The 26,015-nt window shown below is 40.9% G+C and overlaps 1 protein-coding gene across 1 annotated transcript in view; it reads left to right on the top strand.

Moving 5' to 3' along the window:
* SPTLC3 (serine palmitoyltransferase long chain base subunit 3) overlaps nucleotides 1-26,015 on the top strand; it is an 88,912-nt gene that overhangs the window by 50,227 nt on the left and 12,670 nt on the right. The window contains exons 8-12 of the mRNA XM_036380410.1: nucleotides 1,954-2,078; nucleotides 4,632-4,725; nucleotides 13,880-13,985; nucleotides 21,194-21,413; nucleotides 23,554-23,680. Of these exons, the coding sequence (XP_036236303.1) occupies nucleotides 1,954-2,078; nucleotides 4,632-4,725; nucleotides 13,880-13,985; nucleotides 21,194-21,413; nucleotides 23,554-23,680 (672 nt within the window). The remainder of the gene's footprint in view (nucleotides 1-1,953; nucleotides 2,079-4,631; nucleotides 4,726-13,879; nucleotides 13,986-21,193; nucleotides 21,414-23,553; nucleotides 23,681-26,015) is intronic.

Raw genomic sequence — 26,015 nt, 5'->3', positions numbered from 1 at the left:
CACGAAGGCAGCTGATCCTCCTGGAACTCTTAGTTGTCCATGGGTGCTGTAGATTGAAGACTAGATGGGCCCAATTTGCAAATAATACAGAACCTCAGAAATAAATGCTGGGTCCTGCTGGGTTTTCACCTTGAGACAGATTCTTACCCACATTTCCAGTGAGCAGCCCAGCTCTGAAACTCTGTTTTGTATTTCATGGAACCTGGGTACTAAACAGTGGCTGTGTGCAGAGCCAGCTCATATCCTCATGTGTCTTGGGATGTACAAATTCAAAAAACTGCCATCCTCAAAGAGCTTCACACAGACTCAGCTCACAGGTAGTGGAGTTTCTGCAGAGCCACATTTTCTGTGTCACATAATCTCATTCTCAGGGCACAGTGACAACCCAGTCCCAGGTACACGCAGTGTGATACAAGGAGTGCAGAGACACTCTTGAAGCTCTGCTGGAGTAGGCTCAGGTCTAGCACAACCCAGGAAGGCTCTGGCAGAATCTCAGCACTACTGCTGTTCTTTACTGTCCATGTAATCCAGGTTTTTCAAGAAGCCACATGATCCTTGCTCCTTATCTTCCTTGATAGTTGAAAAGTTACCTGCCTGCCTGATAGATATTTGTCACATTCTATTTCCAAATGGATGTCATTCTTACTTTAGATATTTAATGAGAAAAAATAATGAAAACACTCCTTCACTGTAACCAGCTGATTTATTGCTATTGTTGAAACTGTTCTCCTGACATTTATATTTGATTTTTTTAATGAGCTCTGCTCCATGATGAAGGTAAGATCATCTTCCTGACTCATCATTCTTGTTGAGACACTCTAGCCAAGCTTCTGCATTTCTTCCACTCATCTGCCTTTTGTCCATCACAGTGAGCACAGCTTTCTTGTTCCATCCATTGTAATTCACTTTATGTTATTGTGCCATCAGCTTGTGCATTGCAAGTGAGGTAACATATTCACTTGCCTAATTTTTTTCTTCTGTTCTCTGATTACAGCCTTATTCATAGGGGAAATGCTCTCTCAGAATCCACAGACCACTCTCTTTTCTTCCCCACAGATCACCCTGTAAGAGTTCCTTCTGCCTTGGTCCCTGCAATGCACAGCCAGGCAACCAAAGACTAGAGAGCTGGCAAGTTGAGATGATTCCTTACTGTTCAAAGCTATCTGTTATCTCAGTCTCTTAACACCACTCTTTTGTTTGTTTGCCTTCTGTATTTTGTCATCCTTCACTGTGAATTGGCAAGAAGGATATCGCTTTTGTTGGATAGTTGGAGAACCTTACTTGTTTGGAGACTTCAAGCACTAATATGAGATAATTAATATGCAATAAAGAGGAGTCTCTAGTGTTGCATTATCTTTTATCTTTGCTGTTGAGAGGAAAGAAGGAGCAGAGTTATCATCAGTTATAGGGACTGGAATAGCTTTTACCTTCCAAGGCAGAGAAAAATATGGAGAATGCTTTTGTTTTTCTATCCATATAAAATCCTAATTAAGAATTTTGTACACATATATCGACAGACAATAGAAAAGGAAGAATTTGGTTGTCACCCATTTTTGTTTTCACATCTGGAGAGAACTCAAGAATGCGTAAAATGTTTGTCGCACATTTCCTACAAAAAGAAGGTGTTTTTGTCCTCACTGCAGGGGAGAGAAAAAGACAACAAATTAGTCTTCAGAATAAACTATGTCAAAAGTTATTGTGGGAAAAGAAAGCTTTTTTCCATAGCAACTGCTTTGCTGCTCTAACAGCAGCAGTATTTGTTAACATTAATCACAGCTGGTTTGCACCTTTTGCATTAGCCCACATGCACAGGATACAAATGGAAAACCCTCATCAGAACTTAATGTCACATAGCTTAATGACACACTTCTAGCCTGTTCTTTTGTATGTTTTGTGTCATAATAACTTTCCCAGTTCAATACGATTTAATATTCCCTGTGCTTATTTCTGCAGGCACCCTAGACAAACATGTAGAACTAGAGAAACTCGTGGCCAAGTTCCTTGGTGTGGAAGATGCTATGGTGTTTGGCATGGGCTTTGCAACTAACTCAATGAATATTCCAGCCCTTGTTGGAAAGGTGAGTACTCCCTTCAGGAACACATAGAACAATCATTTATTGTTTTAACTGCTCTTGCAGTACTCTGGGCTTTCAGTGAGTGGAAAGGCTCGATCGAGGAACAGAGCTTGGTATCAGGAATGTGTGAGTCATAAAGCTGATGACCTTGTGACTTTGAATATGCTCCTTTATCACCTGTGCTAGCACTGAGTGTTGCTATCACTAACATCTGCTGAAGGATCAGTGATACAGCTCTCTAGCTCCTCTTAATGAAGTTGCTTCTCCTTAAAAAGTAACCAAATGTTGAATCCCATGTCCAGGTCTTGTGGGATGAAGTATTTAGGCTACTTGCTGAGATTTTTCCCAGCTGCCTGTGATGAAGATGATGATTAGGATAGTTTTTACAATACTTTGAGAAAAGGAAAAGCACAGTGCTTTGCATTGCTGGGGGACAGAGCTCCAGCCAGCCCTGCAAAGAGAGCTGCCAGCAAAAGCAAGTCTAGAGCTGTGATCATGTTACAAAAGTTGGGTTCTTGGTGCTGAAGGGACCTCCTCTCCAGTGTGGAGTACCTAACTCAAAGGAGATCCATCATCCTGGTAGCTATGGACATCAGAAACAGGTGTACTGTGCTGATAGCTGGAAAGTGGGTAACTCCTCCTTGGCTTGTCCAGTGTGGGGGAACCTTGAAGTGTGCCATGCAAGCACCAAGCATGACCTCCCTCTTGGTGGAGGTAGAATGAATTAATTTTGTGGTGTATGACCAGGACTTCTGAAACACCAGCATAGAGGTGAAGTCACTTCACTCTCTGTTGAAGATGACTGCAGCTTTTGTAAGATCTCTAAAATACAAGTGTTGGGCAAGGTGAGTTGCTTCAGTTATCCAGAACTTCAGTCTGCAGTGGTGCTGGAGAACTTGTCCAGCAGTTTCAAGGGGAACAGATACAGAGAATTAATGAAGGTAAATTTATGAAATTGGAGATATGCAGTGTGAGACACTTGTCTTAGCTGTGTAATAATTTTCCCTCCCTTACCTGGCTTCATGTAGAGATTCAAGCCTCTGTCAGAGGTAGGATAGATATAAGTGGCACAAATAAAGATATTAATGTATGTATTTTTAATAAATAAATATATGTATATATATATATATATTTGAAAATTCTGTATGTATTATTATATGTATTACAAATATTATTCAACTACTCTATGTTGAATAATTACTCCTATGTTTTCCTCTATAATTAAGTCTAGCAGCTACATTTTCTTGTCAAGCTGCATCTACACTTATTGTTAGTTCTGCAAACCAGTCTCCATGGAGATTGTTGAGTCTCTCTCAACCTAGGCCTAATCTATGATTCCAGAATAAATTTTTCCTTAATTATATGTTGCACTTTGGGTAATGAAACACAGCAAAACATGTTCAATAGAAAGCAGACCTAAACAAGGCTTCAAACTTGAATTTCAGCTGAGTCCTGCCCCTTGTTAATATAATAGACAGGTTTACTTCTCCCACATTTCTATTTTCGCTTCTAAAAACAAAAGGAGTTCTCAGCTGAGTTAATTAATAAAAAGTATACTGCAGGTCAGCTCTATATGCATTTACCAGAGAAAGACTCTGGTTCCTAAACTTCACTCACATCCTAATGGAGGTGGAACTGACAAGGTATCAGTCTCTCCTCATCTCATTTCTGCAGTCCAAAGGGCTGATGCCAGGCCAGCCTCAGTCTTACTCCTCCTTACACTACTGCCATGTAGCCTTTATATGTGGGATGGTGGTTGCATTTTCCTTACAACTCAAAATGAGCTGTAAAAAGGTGATAGAGGAAGCAACATTACCTGATTTTATATAAAGCACTCAGTCTTGAATAGGGTTATTTGCTGCTTTCCAGTTACAGGAAATATTGGGCCCCTGTGCATCACCTGGGAATGCCTGAAAATCTGATCCCACTATTTCAGCCTGCCTTTGCAGTGCACCCCTGCAGGAATGTGCCCCTTGTTGACAGAGTGACAAAACTATTTTTTGTCTCTTAAAAAAGGAAAAAAGCTTAGAAGTTTCTCTCCTCAATTAGGTAAAAAGACACCTCATAAGACCTTGGGGACTTCACCTCAAACTTAAAGAGAGCCAACTGGACATGAGCCAAAAAGTCCTGCCTAAGGAATTTACTAGGAAAAGAAGAGAACAAAGAAACTAATGGTTTTTGTGAGGTGTTTTACCAGGAGCAAGAACCTCTTGCCCTGGGTTGGGGCTTTTTTTGTCATTTTGCCTTTTACTAAAACTTTTCTGTTTCCAACACTACCACAGAAGCCATCCTGCTGATTTGATGCCATCTGAGGTGGCTGAGCTATCTTGAGTGTGATATAAATCTCCAAGAGCTTATAAGACCTAACTCAAAGAAACCCTATATCATATTCTGGCACCTTCAGGAAAGCAGCAGAAAATTAATTTAATGTTTAATCCTTACAGCTTAACTGGTGCAATGCTCTATCACAGACACCTGTGTATGCTGGCACACACATGCACACGAGTCTGCAGCCTCCCAGTTCATGCAGATGCTCACTGTACTCCTTCTCCACAGGGCTGCCTCATTCTAAGTGATGAGTTGAACCACACTTCTCTCGTTCTCGGTGCGAGGCTTTCAGGCGCCACTATTAGAATCTTCAAGCATAATAGTAAGTATTGAATTGGAAAACTTTACAGACAGAGTTTTTCACACCACAAAGGCAAGAATAATTTCTTTTAATGCTTATTTTGCTGTCAATTGCCAGATGATGCTTTTGTCCAGGCAGGAGGATCAACTGTTTAATATTAGGAGTGGTTTCTGATGGGAAAAATTAATAGTGCAATACAATAATTGCTATTGTGTCTTTTTGACTTGCTGAATGACTGTGTGCTGCCACAAAAGTTTGTTATTGTCATTGTAGCCCAAACAGTAGAAACATACTTACAAAAACATGCCTATTTCCAGCAGGTTCAGTGAAACCAGAATTACCTTAACATGGCATTCCTTTGAAGCAGTTAGTCTGAATTCCCAGGGGTCTAATAGCAAAGATGCAGATGGTTATATCAACAGCATCATCCCAAATATTTTTTTAAATAGTATTTTAGTGTAGAAATCACACATTAACTTTGCAATTGTAAAGTTCTTCTAAAATGCTCATGCTCTCTTACTTTTATTCAGTTAGTGTTGCTGTGGTTACTGTGAGAGACATTAGGACTGCCTTTGCTGACAAGAGCTTATTCTTTTCCCTTATTCCGCATTAGAGTTCCCTTTTCTATCTTCACTGTTTCAAGCAGGCAAGAAAGGTTTAGAAGTTAGTGTAGTGGTGAGAAATCAGAAGAGTGGTTTGATTACCTTTCTTAATGGCTAATACAATCCCTTGTCTTTGCTAAGTGTTGCTTAAGGGAAGCAAAAATGAATTATGCATATGCTGTAAAAGGCCTAAGGAGGAGTTGGAATGAAAAGAACACTATAATTATACTATAAGATGTTGTTATAATTAATATCAGTTCATAATTTGGGCAAGAAGCAATTTCTGAAGATCATTCAAGGATTAAAGACCATCTGAACATGAATATTTTTACAGAATTAACTATTCATATAATAACTGTAGCATACCCCAACTTGGTCCACGTCCACAAATCTGGAAATGCTAAGCATGGTTGCCACACCAGTCTTTTCTCAACTTTTGCTTGGTTGTTCAAAGCTTTATCCCATTCAGTCAGATTGCATCACATCCTGAATGTTGACCTCTTACTACCCAAATCCAAACACTCTCAGCCTCTCCACCCACCTGTGCTGTGTGTAGTCCAGCTAGCTTGTGTCCCTTCCCACATCATTTTAGAAAACATTTCAGTTTGAGGAGTATGTTACTCTCAGCTGTGAAGATATCACCTGGAGCTGTCATGCTCGCTTTAAGGAATTCAGTCTAACCATTCCTCAATATCTCATTCCCCTCCCCAGAACCTCATACCTAACCAGCTTCTGTTGCACTGACGGTAAATTAAAGCTGATGCTGTTCTGAATAATAGGTGAGCCTAAAAATAATAGTGAGCTACCCAAACAGCACTAATCTAGCACTGGAAAATGCAGACAGTTCCTTTAAGGATCTTGTCAAACCTCAGTGGAAGCCCATCCAAGTTGCTTTGGAAAAAAACATTGGTTTCAGAATTAAAGATCTTATTTGCCAAAGACAGCCTTATATGCCATTGCTGGGACATCACCTTAGCTTACTTTCAAAATGAAACTTTGGGAACTTTTGCAAGTGATGGGGTCTTTGGTGTCAAGATGACTTTGAGGTGTTAGAAAGTCTCTCAGCTTCAAGACTGAAGAAGAAAGCAGAATTTTTTGGCTTTCGTTTTCAAGGTTGTTTCTTGGCTTATATTTAATACATTGTCTGACTTGCTGAGATCTGTCTAGCACGTCGGTTTATGGCACACTGACCACCTTGGGGCGGTGTTATCTTTTATACTAAAAATTATGTGTACATTATTTACAATAATTTTCTAATACTTATCACTAATGTTAGACAGTTTGTCTTTAAATTAATTGAAAAGTGTTACTACCACAGCAGAAGATGGAAGCTAAGCAGAAGAAGGAGAAAGACTGGGCACACTTAGATTCTTCTATTTTGTTTCTTGAACCCCCATTCTAAAAACTTTAAAATTCGACATTTTCACTTGGTGATTAATTTACTATCATTCTACTCAAACTCTTGTGGCTTGCAACTCCTCGCACAAAGTTGGTAATTGTTTCTAAGGGTTAAAATCAGAGGCACAGGTGTCTTTGACTCCATGCCAAGGTCTCCGAGCCTCCTGCCAGGGTCTCGAGTCTTCTAGGCCAGTCAGAGGAATTTCTTGGGTTCTGACATGCAAGTACTGTTTGGAATTGGGTGTGACAGCTTTTATTGTCACAATTTTGTAGTCTTGACTCTAAACTGCATTTAGAGAGAACTTCACATGCCCATGCTTTCTCTCAGCCCACTCTGAGCCTCTCAGCTTGTTATTTCTATGGTTAGAATGTTGTGTCTTTTAATATTTCCTTAATCATACCATGAATTACACATCACTAACAACTAAAATCACACATGCAGAGATGTATGTGAGTGCCTTTTGCTTTGGGAGAAATAAGATGTGTTTTGGGGGAGATAGCAGTGAAAAGCATAACCCAGCAGGGCTGCTGCCTTTGTAGGATGCATGCTTTCACCCAAAATGGAGCAGACAGCCTTGTGCCCTCTGAGTCTGTCAGGGAAAAGTGCAATACAAATCAGTACAGCATAAAAATTAAGGACCAAAACTGTATGAATTAAGTAACCAAAAATTCCAGCTTGGTTTGGGAGGGTTCTTTTCATTCAGATAGATTTTGTTTTGTTAGATCAGAGCTGTGTTGCTTATGCTGCCAGAGTCATTCTTGCTCATGTTGTGGGTATGTGACATACACAGGCATGCCCAAATTGTCAGACTGTGCTTGTGCTGTTGTTGTCATGCCTAAGAATAGGAGAATTGAGCCATGCTCCATGTCACAGTGCTTGGTGTGACTGCAAGGTTCCTTCTGCTGGATTGGCCCTGTGCAGGAATAGAAAACTTTGCACTTTGAGCTACTGCTTTAAGATCTTTAATAAGCATTGATTTCACCATCAGGTTCTAACAAGTGCAGAAATCTCTCTCCTCTTTACTTTCCCTGCTCTGTTATGGAAAAACTCTCTGTCTAAAGAAAAATGATACAAAATTTTGTTCTATGATAAAAATATTTCACAGAAAAGAAAGTAAAATCTAACATTTTAAACTTGCTATGAAGTACCTTCATCTTTCAAAGGCTGAACTGTAGCTAATTCTGTAAAACTATTACTTTATCTCAAAGCATGAAATCTGTAATAGAGGATTGATTTGTCATCTTTCAAAAGTAAATAATTATTATTTACTTATTAATAGAGAATTATTTCATTTGTAAGACGAGAAAGAATCTCTACCTATTTCCTTAATTATGTATCATGTAGTTCTTATTCTTATAGAAGTTAAGGAAGTTCTATTTCAATAAGTGGGTAGCTCTCTTAGACATTACACTTTCCATAAAATTCTGTATAGCTTTTCTAGAACAGACAAAATCCTTAGACATCTATGCTTTTCCTAGGTGAAATAAAAGGCATCTGGAGATCTTTCCTTTTTGACAAAAACATTGCATGGGTGTATGAGAAGGTTTTCAAGCCTTAAAGTCAATAACAGAAAAAAAAAAGTGCTGTGGACCTATAAGTCTGTTTTTATTTGGACATAGGAATGTGCCCTGCATCCTGGCTGCCAGTGAACAATCCCTTCCTTGTAAAACAGACAGGAATTTACAGGTCTGGGCTGAGAGAAATGCACAGGCACACACACCTACAGGTCATCTGTGTGAGAGAAATGGAAGAGAATATTCCATCTTAGCCCCATAGCTAAAATCTACTGAACAGGGCCTTCCCTTCCTGTGCACTCTCATTAGCTCTGTCTCTACTCTTCATCCTGCTAAGGGCATAGCAGTATTGGCACATGGGTTTTGGCCTTTGAGGGAGTTTTCCTGTGTCGGGCATTTGTGAGGTTTTGTTTGCAAGCAGCAAAGTTCAGCTCCCTGAAGCTCCTGCTCTGAATCATAGGTCTAGGGGATTTTAATTTTTTTTTCAATTTTATTTTAGGGTCTAAGCAGTCCTAAATGTATGCAGTAGTGTTTTAGTGGACTAAAATCATTCTGACTTGCCCACAAAGCACCTGCCTTTTGTCTCCCCTGCTGTGGGGTGGACACCACTCAGTTTGCTGTTTCCTAGGCTGGGATTTTTTGGGGGAAGATAGGAGAGAGCTGCAGTGCTGCACTGGAATTCAGGCAGCAGCAGTGTGCAGTGGTAGAAGGTGGGATGCTAAAACATCTCTCCACCATTGGGGCAGTGGTGGCCTGGGCTTGGTCAGGTTTTTTTTGCTAGAAGGTTTTTGATTGTTACCCTTCACCAGCTTTGGTCTCCAGGTAGTCTCTCCCACCTTCTCCAAGTGACAGGCTTGGGGGTCCCTCAGTTAAATGGCAGCTAAACTCAGATGTTTTTACTTTCTGGCTCAGGGAGAGATTGGCTGGTTTTGGCCTTTTTTTTCTTTTTTTCTTTTTAATTTCTAAGGCAATCTTTTACTGACATGACACATTTAAAAGCCCTTTTTCAGGACCTCTGACCTTTATCTGGTTAAGTATTAGCCAAAATCCTTGACCCTTCCAATAAAACCTGAAAAGCAAAACCAAATATTTAACCATTAATCAGCCTGTGATTTTATCAAGGTGTTTCTCTCACAGCAGTTCTGGGTCTCATACTGGTATCAGGTGTTCCTTCAGTGAACAGATGGGGGTGTTATGGACTGATTATATCCAAGTGAGTTCTGTTCTTCCCAGCCTGTAAAAGAAGGCACCATACAAGGCTTAGGGTTTGTTTATTCTTTCTAATTCTACTACATTTTTCCCATGTAGCATCAAGCAACTGAATTGCAGTCCTGTTTTCAGGTTTAGATTTGCAATTGCCTGAAAAGTCAGTGGGAATGTTGTGACAAGGCACAGAACTCAGGCCATGGGGGAAAAAATATTTGCAGTTCTCTTCATTGCAAGGGATTGCAATGCATTGCATTCACTGAGCAGTCAGAACAAGTGATCCTATGAGGAAGGCAGGAAATTGCAAAGCATAACCAAGCACATTGGTTAGGTGAAAATCCAGCCTGTAGTCTGGTGCTTGAATCTGCATCTGAAATGGCAATCAGGGCAATACATTCCTAGCTCCTCCTTATGGACCTTTTCAGTGTTGTGAAAGTAGTAAGGGATTTTTTAGTTTCTCACAGATCAAGTAGTTGGCAACAATTGTGTGAGGCAGGTGTGAGCTGTCCAGGTTTTCATACAAAACACAGTTTCCAGCTTGGACAACAATTGTGAATATATGTTCATCCAAACTCTGGCATTTCTCAGCCTACTCAGTCAAATTACTGCTTTGCTGTTCAGATACAGGAGCCATGAGGACACCTTGAGAATGCACAGCTACCAGGAGGAGCTGTAGTTAATAATGAGGGAACTTCTAGGTGGCAGAAGGCCTTCACCTTTCAGAGAAAATATATTCTATAGCTAAAAAGAAGGAAATGAAAGGAAAATTTAAAAAAAAAAGTGGAAACTAAGTACAACTAATTAAGCAAGCAAATAAAATAGAGGGGGGGGGAAATGCATGAAAGAGATAAGTAAGCAGGTAAAAATTAGAAAGAGATCTCCTTGGTGGCAAAACTCCAAGAGTTTGTGGTGGCTTAATACAAGATGGTTCCTTAACTTTTAATTTTTTTTTCCAACTGTGTAAGTAGCCCTTGAATTTCAGAAGAGAGGGCAGTGTTACAGCTATTACAGAGTAGGATGAAAAGCACATTACCCCCTAAGATTTTGTGCTCCTTGAAGCCTCTGGCCACTATCAGAGACAAGATTGCTGCCCAGATAGGTGGACTGCAGCCTAATCCAGCTGGGTGTAATTCCTGTGACACACACAGGCGCTGCCAGGGCAAGGAGACTGGTCTGTCCTGCTCCCTGCATGCTGTGGCTGCCTTCCCCCTCTCTGCCTTGAGAAAGCCACATCTGACTTGCCAAGTGTGCACAGGGAGCTTTCTTGAGCCATTGCCCTTTACTTTCAGAGAGATTGGTATTTATTGAGGGGCAGGGAGGGGAATCTCAGACTGTTGCTGTGGCTGCAGTGATCACCACTCCCACGTTCCAAACAAAGATATTTGTGTGTAGCCACGGGGTCCGTGCCACCTTGCATGAGAGTACAAAAGGGAGAAACTGAAAATCAGAGTTACAAGTGCAAAGCAAAAAGCAGAATGTGACAAGAGCAGCAGCAGTCTGTTTATTTTAATTAAACAGCATTCAGCTGACATCACACAGGAGGTTTCCAGCCCACACAGGGGAATGGTGATGACATCCCCAGCATTGCAGGGTAAGGATGAGGGGTGGAGACATCATGTCTCCCTGAGCATGCTGTGCTCCCTCCAGAAGCCTGCTGTCCCACCTGCACTGCAGGCAGCATGACACTCTGCCTGCCCAGGTTCAGACTTGCTCCAGCCCACTGGCAGTTTGTGTTCCTGGTATTGCTCTTGAATTAACTATGAGAGATCTCAAACAAGGATTATGCAAGTCCACCTACCCACTGATAGATCCACTGTCCCCTCTTAGGAAACTTTATCCTCCATATCTGGGGAATATGCTGTAAGGAGAAGGTGGAAAGTGAAACATGGATAGATTTGGTTGTGCTTTGACTGATTAACCAAGTCAAATTCTTAACACCACCTCCAGGGCTGGTGAGCAGTTGTTGGTCATTGCTGCTGCAAACCCTGGGCTGGTGATGGTCAAAGGAGGAAGGACTGTTATTTTCTCTGTAACTGGTTATTCAAGATGGACTCGTGCAGCTCATCATCTTAATATCCTAATGTCTCTCAATCTAACTATATTTAATGAGTAAATAATTTGATATCTGAAAGTCATCTGAGGTTGTGCTGTTGTTTTTCCTGGCATTCAGTAGATCCCACTTTCTGAAAAACTTAAGCACAAGCACATAGAGCACTGTTTTCACCTTGAAGAACAGAAGAAGCATTTTGTGGGGAATACTAAAGATTTTTTTCTTTCTGCCTATTTCCCCTTTCCAAATGAGGCGGTTAATAAATCAGTAAAATTCATTTGCACACGAACAAATTATGTGTTGACTATTACAGGCTTCAGAAAGGGTCACACATACATGTTTTTCAAAATGAGACATCAGAAAGTGACATGTTCTGCAAGCAGACATGTTCTTAGCCTGTACTCCAGCAGGACTATATTATGTGTAAAATCAGAGAACCTCATCCCTTGGAGAGGTTCTCCCCAGTCTGAGGTCTCATGTTCCATGGTAGTTTGGACAGAGGACCTATTCACAGCCATGTATTTTTAAATACAGAATTATATACATTTCACTTCATTTCCTCTTTCCTTTTTTTCTTCTTTTCATGTGCATGTGCTAAAACAACAAAATCTTCAAGCCATGCTTTTAGCTCAGAGGCAGAATGGCTTTTCCTGAAGTCAAGAGCCAATCTGGACTGACACATAGAATACTGAATTGAAAAACCCTGTGTGATTCAGAAAAGGGGTTCAAAGGTCCCAAAAGGATTTAGAAAACACTGGCATCAGTAGGGAATAATTTGGTGGAGAAAAGAGGGTGTCCAAATTTTTTTTTGTGAGCTGCTCTCTGTCATCCTGAGGGTGCTCTTTAAGAGGAGTTCTAAATATTATCTACTTGAAACAAAAGAGAACGCGAGCAGCTGCAAATTCTCAGCTTGGTTTTAACTTTCCCATATAAAGCACCAAAGAGCTTTCATTGCCTTGATTGCCATCTAGTGGAAAGTGTGCTGTCTGCATTGGATTATACCTAGCAGCATTCTCCATCTCAGAGCTCACTGAGGTGTGCAGGCCATTGCTCCACTGAAACAAGGGGCAGCTGATATTGTCCATGCCTATTTTGTGCTTTGTAGAGTACAGCAGGGACTTGCTAGGTCAGGTGCAGAGTGGCAACTTGGTTACTGAGAACTTCACCTTCCACCAGCATCACTGAATGTTCCTAGGAAGAGGTGAGGCATCAGGATCTGGAAGGGCTCAGGTCATAACCTGGCCATCTCTCAGGGCACAGGTTACTCACAATGGCCAATTAATGTGCAGATGGCTCCATTCCCCTGGGGCAGAAACCAAACTTTGGGTCAATATTAATATTTCTAAAGTGTATTTTTTTTCCTCAGGACAATTCATTTTACACATTAACTTTGTGCTATTGTAGAAGGTCATATCAACTGTGTTGTGTTGCTGAAGCAAATGGGGTTATATTGGGGAAAAATGCCATTGATTTTCTCAGCCCATGGTTTGAGTTGATCTGTAGTGTTATTTGGATATTATGAGACTCTACAGAATGTTCTTGGAAGACATTTTGAAATGCCAATCCAGATTCCTGAAAAGCACCTGATTAATTCATTTTGAAGTGTCCATTCATTGGCAACACCAGAATGCTGGTGCATTGAGAGTCGCTTTTGGCCTGACCCTGATTTCTGTGGTCTATTTTCTTGCTTCTTCCATCTTCTTCAAAATTTCAATGGCTTTCCTTCAAGATGTTTTTTGATTACCCACACTTAGCCCTTAAGGAAGCAGCTCAGGATCATAACCTTGTTCTAGGCCTCCTTATATTGAAGTCCTGCCAAGCATTTAGGCATCAGATTAGTGTATCCATGCCATGTGCTTGTATCCACCTGCCTCTTCCTCTCTCATCAGCAACCTTCCACTTGCTTTCCTTCTTGAGGAGGACAAGACTTCTCTTGCTGCCATCCTTATGTGCTTCATGCAGCCTTGTCAAAACCTTTGCTGATTGTTGTTTGTGAGCTTGTGGTTGGAAAGCAACCAAAACTCACAACTGAATCCTTGATAAATTATGAGTATCAGCAGCCCCTACACAGAACTGCTGGCAGTTAGCCTCAGTACTGAAGCAAAGTGATTCCCCTTTGACTTTAAATACAAATGCATGCTGAGTATTTCTAGAAGTTTCCCAGATCAGGTGAATAACTGGATGCTTTTCAGAACTCTGCTTGTCACTAAATTGCATTCACACCAATGAAAGGAATTGTTTGGTCTTGCCTACTAATAAAAGAAGTTTATCTTTAGGACACTTTTTTTTTTTAATGTTGTCTTTTTCTGACTAGGAAAAATAGCACCCAAGAGAAAATTGAAAGTTCTTGACAAAAAAACTGTTAATGTTTTTCCTTCCTCCTTTTCCTTATTTTTAAATAAAGATATGCAGAGCCTCGAGAAGCTGCTGAGAGATGCAATAATATACGGACAGCCTCGCACCCACAGAGCATGGAGAAAAATTATCATCCTGGTGGAGGGCATTTACAGGTATGTCTGTGTGGTAGAAAAATGAGTATTCTATCATTCCTTAGGACAGAATGATTAATTGAGTGGGGCAAACTCTGACTCTAGGTATCTGAGGGAAATCTTAATGAGAATGGAAGTTGCACTAACTTTCTGTGATCTCAAGAATATGTTGATTTCCATCACGACAGCCTGAACCTTGTATCCCATAGCTACAACTAGATCCTGTACATTGTTCTGAATGTTGATTTAGAAAATCACAGTGGAGTGGGAGGTGTACTGAGAGCAAGACCGGTAAGGTGATGTATATTGTGACAGATGTGATAAAGTTTGTGGAACTATAGTTGGTGAGGGGTTCTGCTGAGCAAGCCAAGCTTTCTGGAGTTGTTTGTTACACATGGGCAGATCAAAAGACAACTACACAGAATTGATTAAGCTCTGCATGCCCACTTCTTGCCCAGCTGCTGAAATCTTAAGCTAAACTTAGGTTAAGTGATATCAGCACCTTTTCAGTAACTAGTGCTGGATGTAATAGACTCACATTTTAACAGGAAAATTGAAAGACTGGCTTTCAAAGAATTATATAGTGGTATTTAACATAGCCCAAGTCCTGGAGGAATTCAAATGAGAGAAGTGCCTTTGAGAATGCATCTGATAATAGCAGCTTCAATAATACAATGTAATTATAGAGCACCTAAGTCAGATAGCTACACAGTGTGGTGCAGCTTACACCCAACCAGAAAGTCACTGGAGTTGAGCAGCGAAGCAGTGGCACCAGCCAGGCTCATCATCCTGGGCTTCATCCTGGCCACTGCTCCAGTCTGGAGAAGGCAACCAGGGAGCTCATGGAGGAGGAGCTACTCATGGGCAGGAGTTGGAGCAGGGAAGTGCTGAAGAAGCAGGAGTGTGAACAGAAAGAAGGTTTGCAGGGATGTAGGCAAGGCTACTGCATTGATGACAGGAGATGGGGGAGCAGGATAAGGGTGGTTTGGGGAGTATCAACACCTGCCCCAGAGAGAAGGAAAACAGAATCACTCATTCACAGGGCACGAAAGGGTTTATAAAAGTGCCATTAAAACTTTATATGTGGGGATTGTATCATGTGTTGCTGAAATACAGCCTGTCTCAATGGGCAGTCACTTATGCCATTTTGCTGCAAAATGCTGCCACAGCTTAGCCAATTAGCTTTTTTTTTGGTAAGAAATCTTCTAGGATCTCATGTCATCACAACTTCATAGTTGTCAGTGCTTTCTTTTTGCCTAACGTTTTCCATCTGCAAAGAGACCAAATCAGTCCTTATCTAAACACCTGTCACTCAGAGGTGAAACAGGATCAGCAAATCAGCTGATCCAAAGCAGGCTGAACGTGTTCTTTCAACCAGAATAAACAGAGCAAAACTACAAATAAACATTGCTTGGCACTACTAAAAGAAAGCTTGGATTTAAGGGCTTTGATCATGCAGAAATTAAGTGGACCACCAACATTTTACTGACAAATGTTCCCTGGGTCGCATGGCTGGCAGAAAAGGCTCCAGCTGCTGAGCTTTGTTCACTTTTAAATCCTTTATCTTGAATATTGATCACTAGGGAAGAAGGTAGACTGGTAACACAGAGGTGTGGATCAATCCAAGAAATGGAGCAAACCCACTGTCAGCTGTTTATCTATACAAACTTATAACTGTATTTCCAGATTTATGTTTGCTGTAGAGTTTTCTCTTCCTATAGTTTTACAGTTCATTCTCAAATGAGTTTTAATTTCCCAGAATTCAAAAACCTTCTGTTGGAATGCAAAAAAAAAAGCACCTTAAACCTCAGAATACCTACTTAAAGGAACCATAAAGTCCCTTCAGCTCCATAAAGGCTAAATAATATTAAGACCACTCATACCCTGAGTGTTTATGCTTCTGAAAGGCACAAGGTCCTGAAAGAACAAAGCTCAGGTCTCTAATAATCTCTCGTTGGAAACTATCCCCAGCAGTAGCTAGGTTGGTTGGTTGGTTGGTTAGTTAGTTAGTTAGTTAGTTAGTTAGTTAGTTAGTTAGTTAGTTAGTTAGTTAGTTGTTTTCACAGTCTAAGGAGATCAGAAATTGGAGAGTGTGGCTTGAGGAAATTAAAAAAAAAAAAGGCAAAAAAAAAGAAAGCTGGAGAAGGACAGGGTAGAAATACCCTTCCTCTTTTCATGTGTATGTTCTTTCCTTTCTTGGCCCGGGTTTTTGAAAGACTAAAATTTTCCAGCCCCATATTGGGTAATGATAGTTTTCTTGAGGGTTTGCCAAATGCCAAATTAACATTCATCAAGAGGGTTTAAGAGGAGTTAGAGTGCAGTTAATGTATGCTTCTTACAATAGTTAATTCCGCTTTTTATTTTTTTTTCCTTAAGTTATGCTTCAGGGACAGCAAATATAGAATTTAAATAACTTGGTCAGAGCCATTCTCCAAGTTAAAATATCTTGATTTGCAAGTTTGACCTGGCAAATTTTTACAGAAATGCTTTTTCCAGAGATGTAAAAGAAAACACTAAGCTTTCCTTCTTTAAAAAAAAATACTGTTACATGGGACATCATAGCCTTAGTATGGTGAAGTTTATGGTATGGAAAGAAATTTGCCTTCTGTTCCCATTAGGAGTATCTTAAAGTGTTTACACTTACCAGCTGGCAAAATTTGAAAAGGGTCATTGTTAGCCAACATGAGCATTTCTGGAAATCAGACTTGTGTTTGGAACCATAAACCACAGATTTTGCTTGGTTTCAACTGAAGGCAGAATTGGCCCCTCAACTTGGGAAGCACTCAAGTTACATGTCAAATAAATAGCATTAGGTATATTTTTGTTTGCTTTTTAATGTCTCTATTATCTTAAAAAGAAAAAAAAATCATCAAAAGTAAATGTAACTCCTAGTGAAAGCTGGTTTTTAACTTGGACCTGCCTAGGAGCAAATATATTCAGTTTGTGTTCCAAACTGAGGGAGACCATCTAGCCATCAATCTTGACTCCAAAAAGCATGAACAAGTTTTGGCAGTAACCAGGGCACAAGTTAAACTGACTTGCTAAATAATATTTTTATTATTTGAATTCCAGCTAATGTTTTTCTTGGCTTCTACCATTTCCAGTTCAGGATTAATCAGTTTCTGTGTTCTTACATGGTTTGTGGTAGGCTTCTGCTCTCTTCCATGCATATTTACTTAGGAGTCAGATAGGCCAAGGCTCAGGGCAGAAGTTATGGAGAATCAGAAATTGATCGAAACAGATTGGTTTTCATTTGTTTTTTCCTTACTTTTAATTTAATTTGTGTATTTTCCCTTCCAGCTAAGAAAATAGCTCTGATCAGTTAGATATTGTCCAATGCCTTTTCATGTGCATTAGAAGTTCCTTGGGATTCAATGCCAATAGTGTAGGAAATTTAGCAGGTTTTTGCTTCTATTTTTATTTCCTGGGATTAAGTGACTGGACTTCCAGAAAAAAATGAGGTAACATTTAATGTCTTTGGCCAAGGACCAGCATTAAAGGTTAAAATTTCTATAATTTCAGTGTTGAAATGGAGTTGTATTTGAGGGCAGAGTTGAATGATTTCCTTAAAATTATTACTCTGAACTACAAAACAGAGATTGTTGTATGAATGTACAAAGTTTATGTAAGAAAACAGTACCTAAAGTAACTGTTAAAGTGGAATGTATATGTCTTGTGAGTAGCAGGCCAGGAAAGGAGGGATTTTTCCCAATTACAAACTGGCCTGAAAGGGGAACAGATAAACTCTTCAAATGTTGAAAAGATAGTGGTACTCTCGGGCATGTTTAGAGATGAAGTAGATAAGAGGTGGAATACCTCTTTTTCCAAGAAGTTTCAAGACCAAAAACCCCATCAATATCATGTCAAGGGCGAGCCTGTATTCCAAGTGAAGTGACCAATCCAAGCACACACCTCCTGTCTCTCAAAGCACCTGGATCCACAATTCAACACCTGCATCAGGAAGAACATCAGTGCTTTGATGGGGATTGAATCAAGTTCCAAACGGGAGTGTCCTGAAAATTTAGGATTATCTCCTCACTTCTGGAAGTACATTCAAAATGAATGTGTACTGACCCAAGTTTTTGTGCCTGTCCACCACACAAGGGAGATGAGAGTCAGCTGCAATCTGGAAGCTTTCCATCCCTGCCACCAAGCTAGGAATTTGTGCTACAAGACAAGATGTCATACCATGTAATGAGAACACCTGGCCTGGGCAGAGCCAGCTTTAGTTCATCTGCATCTGGGGGTTTTTTATGTGCCCTGTGTGCTTGAGCAGATCTGGAAACAGACCAATGCATTTGTACACAAAGCTAAGAGGCTCAGCCAGAGTGAGACAGAACCAGTACAGTTCACTTCTGCTCTTTGGTTTAAGCTCACTTGATATAAACATTTACTGGAGGATTCAGTATCCTTTCCATTTGGGCTACTCAAGGGGTTATGTGGAGCTTTATCTTAAAGCAATTTGAGAGAGAGAGGTGTGCATATCACTAACCATCTCCCAAGGTCAAAATAGAGACCAAGACCAGAGCTGGCAGCAAAACACTTCTCATCTCTGTCATCAGGATGGCTGAGATCTGTTGCAATGGCAGCACAGAACATATACATGACTCCAGCAGCACTTCATCTGTTCCATGGATGCTTCAAGGCCACATTAGGACCTCTGTTAACTATTGTATTTATGTCAGCCAGCATCTTTCAAGAGCAGTAGATCAAAACTGAAACTGAATACAAGTGCCTTGTTTTGCTAAGCAGCTTAGAGTTCCAAGAGAAATCTCCTACTCATATGAGAAAGAAAAGTTTTCATTAAATCTTCTAGATGGTTAAATCTTGCATCAGCCATGTACCAGCTTCATGTATTCTGGGATTCAGCACAACTTTCCTTCCATTACACTAATACCCAGCATTTTTAATTTACCCTTTTTTACTCTTTTTGAAGTTAAATGCTGTCTCTCCTGCCTGACTCTCCATTAGCCACCAAGCCTAATGATGACCATATAAATGTGGAAAAACTGTTATTGTCCTTCTGTGCCTGGCTATTGTGCTCAAACATGCAGGAAGGTGGAGGGTGGGATTGCAGTGTGCAGAGGTGCTCCTTCTGTGCCTGGCTGTTGTGCTCAAGCATTCAGGAAGGTGGAGGGTGGGATTGCAGTGTGCAGAGGTTCTCCTTGGCTCTCTCTCCCTGCAGACCCACCAGACACAGCTGAAAGCTGCCAAGCCCAGCACATAGGATGGTGCGCGTCCAAGCACATCCAGTGCCTCAGTGTCATTTTAGCTGACTGATGCTTTGACTCTGGGCTATGTAAGGACTGTGGGCCCTGCCCTTGTATTCACTAGGAAAATAGCTGTGGTGGTTTAAATTTCTTTTCCCCCAGCTGCCAAGTACCATTTGGGAAAAGTGAAAAAGCCCAGTCCTCAGAAGCTTGCAGTACAAGCCCACTCTTCTTTGCTGCAAGGGACCGTGGTGCCAACACACAGTCCTACAGCTGCCTCTTTGATGGCTGGGCAAGACAGAAGGACATGATTTGCCAGCAGTCAGCAACAGCCAAAAATATGCCTCCAGGCACACACAGCCAGGCTCTCTGAACCTCCCAGTGTGAGCAGCACAGGCAACCCTTGTCCATAGCTACTCCCCCATGCTGTTACACTAATGGAGACTTGTCTTTGGGCAGGTCTCCTGCAAAACTGGAGACCAGTTTCCAAGTTTACTCAGGAGACCAAAGGATGAAGAAGGACTAAAACTGTGAGAAATTTCCCGAGTGCTAAAAACACATCGTGCTCCTTTTGTGGTGCCAAACTTCCAGCTGCACAGTACAAGTAAAGTGGCAACAAAGCAGCCTGTGAAAGCCATTGGTCCAGGATCCAAAAATTTCCAAGACGCCATTGATTGCACTTCTCTTTTGTACTTGCTATTTGGGACCAAAGTCCATGTTTCTGGTCATCTGAAACTCATTGCATTTGCAAGTGGATACACCTTAGCTGTGGGCCTTAGCCACAGAGCCCTGATTTTCCTGCCCCACAGACACTGAATTTGTGTTTGATAAGAAGTTTTTAGCCTTTAAAGACCTGCTTAGTAGAGCTAGTGGAAGAGAACATGATTAACTCATTATGAAATTAATACTGAGCGCATCTGAGCATATCAAAGCATAGCTGTGGTCATCTCACAAAGGTTTTCAAGACACAAGTCTTCTCAGCAATGCTTTGCAAAGGCCATCTTTATGGGATCAGAGAGCATTTCTTATTTATCTCCCTGCACTTTCATTTTGCTGGACACCATTTACTGACATGACCGCCAACAGTGCAAAAGATCATCTCTTCCCCTTTCTATAAATCTCAGTACACCATTAATCACAGAATCATGGAATGGTGTGGGTTGGAAGGGACCTGAAAGCTCATCTTGTTCCAACACCCCCTGTCAAGGACAGGGACATCTTCCACTAAACCAGGTTGCTCAGAGCCACATCCAGCCTGGCCTAGAGCACTGCCAGGTATGGGGCATCCACAGCTTCTCTGGGCAACTTGTACCAGTTCCAAATATTTCATTTTTCAGCATGGCTGTAAGAAAGTAAAGAGAAAAGGAATGGAAACTTTTTTTTTACTTTTGATTACTAGGTAGCAGGCTACATTTCCTAAAAAGTTCATATCAAAGCAAAAATTGGCAAGACTGGATTTCAGCTGCCTGTTTTAATCCCTGATTTTGTGAAGACTGGGAATGCTTAAAGTTTATGGCACCAGCTGTGGGTTTCACATGGCCCATCTCCAGTGTATGTTGGACCCAGCTCCTCTGCACCAGATGAATTTGCTCTAGAGCTGTTATGCCCAAATATTGCCACAGTAGCTGACAATGAAGTAAGCAAGGACCAGACTGAATTATAGCTGTTCTTTATAATATTTGTTTTGTAGAGATGAACTGTAGTGTGCTGCTTAGGGTAAGTATCTCCGCCTTGCTTTACACCTTTCCTTCTCCCCTCTCACACGTTGACAATTTACAAACATCCAAAGACTTTTTGACTGGTTTTCAATGTTTGAATTCTAAAACCATTTAACTCTTTTGTACTCACGTGCAAGTGGGAATGGGTTGCGAGTTTGGGGGTTTTTTTTGGCTTGTAAGTAAAAATTGAGACTCCAGAAGAACTTTGGTGGACTAAGGCAATCAATGGCTATATTTCCCGCCAGTATGGAAAAGAGTACAGGGATTTTTGTTGTTCACCCCTGATTCTCTCCATGAGCAGCATGGAAGGATCCATCGTGCGCCTGCCAGAGATAGTCTCCCTGAAGAACAAATACAAAGCATACCTCTACTTGGATGAAGCTCACAGCATTGGAGCAGTGGGAGCAACAGGCCGAGGAGTTGTGGAATACTTCGGGATGAGTCCCAATGATGTTGATGTATTAATGGGAACATTCACAAAGAGCTTTGGTGCAGCTGGAGGATACATAGCTGGCAAAAAGGTAAGAGGAAATCATAAACAATTTCACATCAAGGGTGTGGGAACTGCTTTTGTATGATGTATGATATTTTTCAGTATCTTTTTGAACAGACTGCTTAACACAAGCACTGTTCTAAAGTTAGCATCATTTTTGCTTGGATCCCAAACGCACATCAAACAGTCAGACTTTCTTATTTTTGTCTCATGTTCATATTATGTAATTTGCTTGAGTTGTATTATTCTGTGCCACTCTGATGATTGTTGTTTGTCTTGGAAATGTTTGGACATGTTGTGGTTGGCTAATATACTTCCCTACATTAATTTGCATGCTGATTGCTCATTACTTTTTTCACATTTGTAAACAGTATGTGAAGCAATATTGAGAGATTGAAACCACAGTTTCGTCCACTGATAATAAAATTCCTAAAGAGTTGTGAATTGACATAGTTGCATTTTTTAGGAGAATGGAGAAAGAGGTTACTGGGGGCCTTTTGCAATAGTAAATTCTGTGTCCTCAGTTGCTCCACATACATTAACAAAACAATCTCTTGCCAACAACAGATGTCAACAAAAAGTAGAGCTGAGCTTGCTTAACTGGGGGTGTAGAAGAGAAAGCATAATCAGCACCATTGTGAAATGTCATTGGTTTTGTTGCTTGACAGAGAGATCAAATGGCTGCTGATTATTTTCTCTTTTCATACCCAGCTGAATGTATTTTTTAAGCAGTCTGCTGAATGAGTGGGAAGCCTGTTTATTCAGCCCATATGGTTGTTGTCAGGATAACATTAATAAGGGTAGCCGTACAGTAGAATAAAAGGGCTATAAGGAAGTATAAACTGTGTATTTCTTACTGTCTTTTTTGAGTTTGCCCCTGGAGATCTTAAAACCGAGCATCATAATAGATCAATAATCAATTTTCTTTGTTTCCTTGGCTTCCTGAATTTGTATCTGTACATTTATTTCTTACCAAAAATAATGTGGGTAATGTAGCTAGAAAGTATAGAAAGATTAGATCTGTGAAAAGTAAACTCCCATGTAATTTATCCTCTAATCCTTGGGAGGTTATTTTGAGTGAAAACAGGTCACTCTTTTCATGCCTATGTGTATCACTAAGTATTGCCTCAGGCTTCTCAGCCTTGGAAGGCTGGTCACCCATTCACCCACTTATGTTCCTTTCTGTAGGCAAAAACTCACAGTGGTGCTGTTTATTCTGCATCAGCTGGAGCCCAGAAGCCTTCTTAACTTTTAACCAAAACCCTTAGGAATACAATTGCAGTATGGCCATGCACAACCTGTGTAAGGTTAGGCAAATCTTTATCCTCAGCACTGGAGTTACTGTGTAGATTCATACAGCATTTTGGTAGTGATTTGTGTTACTCTCACTGGATTTTCTTTTCTGATTTTATTTTTTTATCAAAGTCAATTTTCAAGCAGGCCTCATTCCTTCCTCACTAACACGCACTCAATTTTTAGTGTGGTAACTGTTACTCTGATATTTTGTACTAGGAGATATAAGTTGTTATAAAAATTATGATCTTAGTAAGATCTGAATTCCTACTGCATGCCTGAATTCAGGAGAGTTACTGGTGTTTTAGACATGCCTACAGTATATCAGTGGTTTTTCTAAGAGGACAGATTGTGTTCTTAGGAAATGTTAAAGCAATTATACCAACTCTGACATGACTGTACCTGCCACACTGATTGAAAGTTTTGATTGAAAATTTATGTCCTTATAGACAAAGATAGATCTCAGTGAGGTTGTTTTTCCTGGGCTAGGTGATGTAGCAGAGGACTTATACTGATGTCATATAGGCCTTTGTTTCATTACCAGAGGGGAACTGAGCAGCATTATTTTAAGTGCAGCTGTGCATTGGTCTTGAAATTATTTTGGCTACTTTATAATAAGTCTGAGCACAGAGGTAAACATTATTCTATTCCAGACTTTTGTTTCAGCTGTAATTGTCCCACTTACATGGTAAAGCATTTGGACCTGCCTGATGTTCCTTCAGGCCGTGTATTAACAGTGGCAGTCAAGAATGCAATCCAATAGCTGGTGAAATGTCCTCCTGCTTCTGCACATTCCCACTCCTGCAGTAGTTAAGAGGGAGATCTGCTGTTTGGCCAGCTCAAAGCTCATTCATGCTCTGTTTTGCTTGTGTAAGGACCTTGTGGACTTTTTACGAACTCATTCTCATAGTGCTGTGTACGCCACATCCATGTGTCCCCCCGTAGCAGAGCAAATCATCAGGGCAATGAAATGTCTCATGGGACTGGACGGGACAACACAAGGTAAGCCTCCTTCCTTCCTTCCTTCCTTCCTTCCTTCCTTCCTTCCTTCCTTCCTTCCTTCCTTCCTTCCTTCCGCCACTTCCGCCACTTCCGCCACTTCCGCCACTTCCGCCACTTCCGCCACTTCCGCCACTTCCTCCCTCCCTCCCCTCCCCTCCCTGCGAAACATCATCCAGCAGCAAAGAAGTATTGCAATAGCAGTGAGAATGAAATCCTTCTTATTGTAAAATTAATACTCAAACCATCATACTTCTAAGTACTGTAAACCCTGGGGATTTTTCCATACTCATCCACATGCAGTAGAGATGGAAATATTTTGGAGTTCTGGCTGTGTAGTTGCCAGCCCATCCTGCTTTACAGCAACAAATTGAAATACATAGATTTCCCTTGGAGTATATTTTCTGACTTTTTAGTGGGTTTCATAAGGATATGACTTCATTTTTGGGCTAGGTGCTGTCAGTTTAGCTTCTTTGTAAGTGTAAACCTTCAAAATGGCAAGCAACTCAGGCATGGTGCAGCATTTCAGAACAGGTATTGTATGTTAAATAATAGTACGAGAAGATGATTATAATAATTCCTACCTCACTCAGGCATCAATTATGGTGTCCTGAGCCTAGTTTTGTACTGCAATTTGTCCCAAAAGAATTGACTACTTTGGTGTCCTCATGAATAATTAGGTGTATTTCTATTCATCTCTTGAAGTTGCAGATGCAGCTACTTTCTAATCCTCTGTGTGATGTTTTTATCCATGTGATGTTTTATCCTCTGTGTAATGTGTTTCCTATACAACAAACAACAAAACAACTGTGACATACCTATCTATTACTGTTTCAAAGCAATGCTGATATGTTTTCAGTATTCTAGGACTTAAATCCCAACATGGAGAAAAAGTGATGGAATTTGTGTAGTTTTCTTTCAGGAATGCGTGAAAGTCATGATATTCTTTAACTTGCCGCTGAAGATACAGACTCTGCTCTGAATTGCCATCTCTTTTATACTGGTCCAGCAGTGCTATTTTCTGTTACAGAATTAATTCTGTATTAGTCCTCCCTGATAGAAATGACTGGGATAAAGTGGGAATGGAAGAGATAAAGGGTAGATGAGAGCAGGTAAGATACTGCTGTGCACTGTTCCGCTGCAGTGCCCTAGAGGGCTGTTTCGAGAGACAAGGCTATTAATGAGGCCACAACTTACAAGACCCAGAGTACATGAAGGAGGGATGGAGAATCCAATCCCAGTTCCAAATTCTGCTGAGTGCAAGGACAAAAAGCAGCAAAACTCCAGCGCGAGTAGAAAGCGATGCTTTTGTCATTTTCGCAGAGAAGCCGGAGCATAAAAAACTGCTTCCAACTTGAAATTTGGCAGGTCCTGGTTGCATGTGCTGATGCCTGCATGTGTTGGGGATAAGAGACGGTCTCTGACATCTCTCTCGTGGCTCCTGCGCTGGCGTTACCGTGAGAGGGCGGTCTGACACTGAGCCTGCCCGGCTCTCGCTGACTCAGGCGCTCGCAGATGCTCCGGGTAAAAACACGAAACACGCAGAGCATTTCCCGGCCTTCAAAGGCTGTTAAAAATGCTCCTCAGCTAGCGTGATTCTGCATGCAGTTCAGTGCAGGATAACAGGAGAACTGGGTTCAAGATGGAGTATTTGAAGATGTGCATGTCTGTCTTAGGTCTAAGAGTTTGAAGCATTTTCTCTTCAACAAGCAGTGTTGTTTAATGAGACAGTGTTTGGATTTCTGCACAGAATAAGAGCTTATTAAGTCTTCTGCAAATCCGTTATGAAGTAAATTAGTGTTCTGTCAATTTTTTTTAATTGTCTTGTAATATGAAATGCAAATGAGTAGAAAAACAAATGAATAAATCATATATACAACTTAGACCATTGCACAAAGGCTAGCAAGCTGGCTGTGATGTGTAAAAATGTTTCTTGTCCTTCTGAGCCAGACTCATTATTTTAGTCTTTTGGGTTTTCTTTCATGTGGGCCTCGCCTCATTAGGCTGTCTTGTGGACTACAAAAAATGCCACAAGCCAAAATACAGGGGGAAAAAATGCTGTGCTGGACCACACTACATAAAATGCATTGCTTTGGCATTGGAGAGAGGAAGGTGGTGGCTTAGAAAGGAGCAAGGAACAGAAAGAAGGGAGAAAGCACTGTCTCTCCTTAGATATTTTTCATTCCAAGGCAAAGTTCTTTTGGTGCACTGTCATGGAAGGTGGTGAATCCTGCATGCGAGTCGTTCTTGTGAGAGCATGAGATGTGGAGCAGAGAAGTTTCAAGTAAACTGAAATTGCTGCAGGGCAGTGTTGAACATGTGTTCTCTGGAAGCCTCT

Source organism: Molothrus ater, chromosome 3, assembly GCF_012460135.2.
Source record: "Molothrus ater isolate BHLD 08-10-18 breed brown headed cowbird chromosome 3, BPBGC_Mater_1.1, whole genome shotgun sequence".
In the NCBI taxonomy this organism is placed as follows: Eukaryota; Metazoa; Chordata; class Aves; order Passeriformes; family Icteridae; genus Molothrus; species Molothrus ater.
Note: the sequence above shows the minus strand (reverse complement) of the source record. Positions and strands in the feature narration are given on the sequence as shown.